The sequence below is a fragment of the Adiantum capillus-veneris genome, chromosome 5, assembly GCF_014529385.1.
Source record: "Adiantum capillus-veneris isolate H3 chromosome 5, ASM1452938v2, whole genome shotgun sequence".
Classification (NCBI taxonomy): domain Eukaryota; kingdom Viridiplantae; phylum Streptophyta; class Polypodiopsida; order Polypodiales; family Pteridaceae; genus Adiantum; species Adiantum capillus-veneris.
In genome coordinates, this window is record NC_140935.1 from 111,569,372 (window position 1) to 111,573,698 (window position 4,327).

General features: G+C 42.1%; 1 protein-coding gene across 2 annotated transcripts; it reads left to right on the plus strand.

The window, feature by feature from the left end:
• The first annotated feature begins 1,809 nt into the window (after positions 1-1,809).
• On the plus strand, positions 1,810-3,790 carry LOC147457915 (uncharacterized). Of its 2 annotated transcripts, XM_086512694.1 has the most exons (3): positions 1,810-2,998; positions 3,081-3,187; positions 3,469-3,790. In XM_086512694.1, exons 1-3 carry the CDS (start codon positions 1,915-1,917, stop codon positions 3,487-3,489), a joined length of 1,212 nt encoding a protein of 403 aa, XP_086368820.1. In that variant the 5' UTR covers positions 1,810-1,914; the 3' UTR covers positions 3,490-3,790. The 2 variants fall into 2 exon arrangements, with proteins under 2 accessions (XP_086368820.1, XP_086368819.1); XM_086512693.1 differs by having other exon boundaries at positions 1,819-3,187.
• The last annotated feature ends 537 nt before the right edge of the window (positions 3,791-4,327 follow it).

Below are 4,327 nucleotides of genomic sequence, written 5' to 3' on the forward strand. Positions count from 1 at the left end.
CGGACTACTTTTATTTCACGGATGGTTGTTTACGCATATAGCAAGGCTATATATTTTTATGAAATATATCATTTTTTGTACCTAGATGTTCACATTCTATTATGGTTTAAACGTTTCGGCAAGGTCTTCAACTAATTGTAGTAGGAAGTATTTAGTTTCTTTTCATAGATCTATCTACCCTCCTCTTTCATGTGTGCTATGAGCTTCACATATGACATAAGCATTGACAATTATAGTCATGAAAATGCAGGTTTGGATTAATTTTTGCTAAATGCATGCACACTAGGTGTTACATGCCTTAGTGTTTAGCAAAGACAGATTTGGAGCGGCATGTAAATTCATGAAATTGATAGCTTATGAAGCATTTTTCACTTTATGTGCAATATCTCTATGAGATTAATTGTGGGTCTCTCAATCACCATAAGAGGTGATGGCTTGGTTTGGGTGCTTGTAGATAAGGTGACTAAGCTTTGTAAAGTTTATTCAATCTACTTTTCAATCTCTAAAGTTAACCAAGTTGGTTGTTCATAAATTTGTTGATTACTCAGCGAGATTGCAAGTATTTGTGCCCCAAGTTTATGAGCCATTTTTGGAAGACTTTCTGTAAACAGTTGGGAACACAACTCAGAACTACAAGTCATCTAGAGACGGATAGGCAGTTTACAAGTATTAATCTTGTGCTAAAGGAATGCTAAGATCGTACGTTAGCACAAAACAATTTAATTGGAAAGGCTATCTCTCTAGTTGGAGTTTGCTTATTATGAGGCAAAGCATGTTGTGACTAAGTTTAGTCCCTTCATGTTTCAATCAGGTTCTAAACCTCGATCACCAGTTATGATGGGATTGTTTACTGATGAGAAATGATAATAAGGCAAGGACTTAATATTTGCTGATAAGTTATGTCAGTATGTCACTTTCATGGAAAGTTGAGAGGAGGTATTCTTGCATGTACCAGTACCTTCAGAAAGTCTAAAACCTGGTCATTCATTTAGACACCTCTCAGTTGTGGTAACTCCTTTAAAGTACAATGAGATATAAATCGAGTCTACACACTATTTTGGATATAAGCCGGTTAAACAAACGGTTGCAAAGGGACACCAATGTGGAGAATTAAGTTGTTTTTCTTGGTTGCATTGAGCCTCCTATTGCAATGTGTATCGGTCGAATGGACAACTGGATCCGTGAGGGATGCCACTGTGGAAAACATTAGTGTTCTTACGAAGATACCACCACCTTTGTTTTCGAGGAAGAAAACACTTTCATGGGGGGAGTAATGTCATGTCTAGGGTAAGACATGCCAAGCCAAGGGCCTATATATGGCATAGTTGGGTGGAGATGTGCATGTGCTAGTCCCCAGTCTTTATTGTACACAATATATAGGTCTGTTATGAGAGAGAGAGAGAGAGAGAGAGAGAGAGAGAGAGATGTGTATGGAGTGTTTGCAAGGGGTGGTGAGGGGGAAAATTAAGAGTTTGTGTCTCAAACAAATCAAAACTCTGTTGACATTGAAAGAAAAGTATCATTTACGATTCTTTTAAAACAATTTTTTGAATAACTCTGTTGACATTTCAATTTTATCATTTATGATTTTTTTGAAATGATTTTTTATTCAAGAAACTGACTATTCTCTACCCCATTTTATTTTTTTGATTGTCTAATCAATGTATTTGTAAGCGAACATCTCTCGAGAGCGAGAAGTATAGAGGTAACCGTCTGCCTAGATGATGATGTGAACACCATGAAACACTAGTATGTCGACGCCTGCACCTTGGGCACCGCTTGGAGTTCAAACAAAATGCATACTTGCTCTCCTCTTCTGGATGCACTTAGATTCAAGATCTTGAGACGATTGACGCTTGATTTGAACCTTGGCGGGACTAGAAACTTACTTTCAATTGTGCAATCCATCCCGGAATGGTGGTTACTGCAGGCAATGCAAGCGATGGCGGGGAGGGAAACAGCGGGGCTCCTCCCATACCCATCACCAGCAGAGTGCCGAGCGATGGAGAGAAGTTCCCTCGCGCAGTGGCAACGGTAGCGGTTGCGCAGATCTGCAATTCCGCAGGGTTCCACTCCATACAGCGCTCGGCTTTAGACATCCTCGCAGACATTGCCATCCGCTACCTCTGCGATGTGGGAAAAGTTTCACAACTCTATGCAAACCTCTCCAACCGCACAGAGAGCAATGCCCTTGACGCTGTTGCTGCATTAGAAGACATTTCAGGTGCGTCCTGTTCTGAGCCCCATGGCCTCGCTTCCTCTTCTGTTTCTGTGAAAGAGCTTATGAGGTTTGTGGAGTATGGTGATGAGTTGCCTTTTGCAAAACCCTTACCTCACTTCCCTGCAAGCAAGACGCGCAAACTTGCACCAAGCTTCACACAGATTGATGAAACCCCTCCTAATCCCCATATACCCTCATGGCTCCCTGTCTTTCCTGATCCTCAAACTTATACAAATACCTCTGTGGAGAATGAGGATAAGAGACATGCCCATGTGGAAAACTTTGAGGAAACCAGGCAGAAGCAAAAAGCAGAGCAATCGCGAGTTGCCCTTCGGTTTCGTCTCTGTACGAGTGGGGCATCAACATCAGGGGACCACTCAGCTCCGCACAATGTCAATCACACAGCTTCAATGGGTACCTCACCTCCCTCTGCTTCACGATCCACAGTGTCTGATCATCAGGAACTTGGAAAGACAGATTCTGAGGGTGTCCACAACAAAGCAAAGAGTGGGAAACGCCCCTCTACAGGTACCCAAAACCCCTTCTTAGCACCTGCTCTGCCTGAGGGTTCCAAAGAGGTGTCCACTTGGTTCTTTGACGACTTTAGACCTCCATCCCCTGCACCAAGCACCAAAAAAATCATTGCCCCACCCCTGCCCTCCATGAGGGGTGCCTTCAGACCTATTCTAGAAGCTGCAAACAGTTATGTACATGAAAGCTCCAGATCTTTGAGTGGAGGAGCTCTCTTAGCTATGAAGGATCATAGGCAGCCAGTTCGTATGTCTTTAGGTTTTGGAAACAGGGATAAGAAGAAAGCAGTTGTCGGTCGTCTTAGTCTCAAAAATAACGATTCAAAAAGGGCGATGGATGATGATGATTTGGATGAGAAGAAGCAGCGAGCACAAGAAAGGCTCTCACAGTATTTTGGCATGGATGAGGATGACGACGGTGATGCAGGATGAAAATGTAAGTTTTTTGTTTTATGGCTGCGTGTATTCGTGTTTTTAGCCACCTTCTTTGATCTTTCTCTTGCTCGCACTCCCACATCAATGCATTCATACCCTTAAAAGCTCCATCAATCAGTTCTCTGGTTTATAGTCATGGTGCAGATCAAGTGCTATGCACAATGAAGAGATTCTAACCTGCATATGCTTTGCTATGGAAGATATCTTTCATGATGATTTTGTATGAGGTGTAAGAGGACTTAGCTTTTGGCTAATTTTTCTTTAATGATTCTCTGTGAACAGAATTTTGGTCCCTCTGGATGACCACAGCATCCGTTTGTTTGTCTGCCACCCTTTCCTACCATTACACAAACTTGAAAGAAACCAGGCAGAGTGAAATAATGAAGGGATATCTGTTTATTAGTCCACTTTCTATTCTTTGACTTTCCCTGAGCAAGCAGAGCAATATGAAGGAAGCTTTTTTGTCCAGAAAATTTTGAATTGTCGGGCGAGATGTACTAACTTGATTGATGAGCATTGAGATTATGGTGTATCATATACTGGAATGAGCTGTTGTTTTGCAAGTTATTGTGCTAGTAAAATTTGGTTGAAAGTTGTTGTTCTTTCAGACTTTGATAACATGTCTCTAGCTCTTGGTTGGCTTCAGTTCTTTTGCATAATATTGGCTACAAGCTAAACTGATGAGTTTACATGCTCAAGTGCTTGACACAGCACTCTAGGGTACAATCCCTACCATCCAGTGTTCTGGCGGATGCTTGTTTCCAAGGAAGGATTGTGCAATGTACGCCGCTTCGAAATTGTGATTATCTGCATATGTCACGGTGAGGGTCTAAGCAAATTCGTGACAGTGGGTTCTACTATGGGCTTTCATTTCTTGACAATGCCTTACTCCTGTCGGCATTTTGGAGTCATTGGTCTGGCCAGTCCCACTTGCTATAGTGTACTGTTTGGGTCCTGGCTTTCGTGGAATTTGTGTTACTCACAGCAAGACTTTGTGGGGAACCTGTCATTAAAAAACTTGGAAGGCTTCTGGACCAGAGTTGGAGAGTTTTTGGTCTGATATTGGCAATGGAAGTTCACGTCAATCAGTGGCAGTGATTAGACAGATGCGGGTGATTACAAGACATTGTCTGATTGAGTA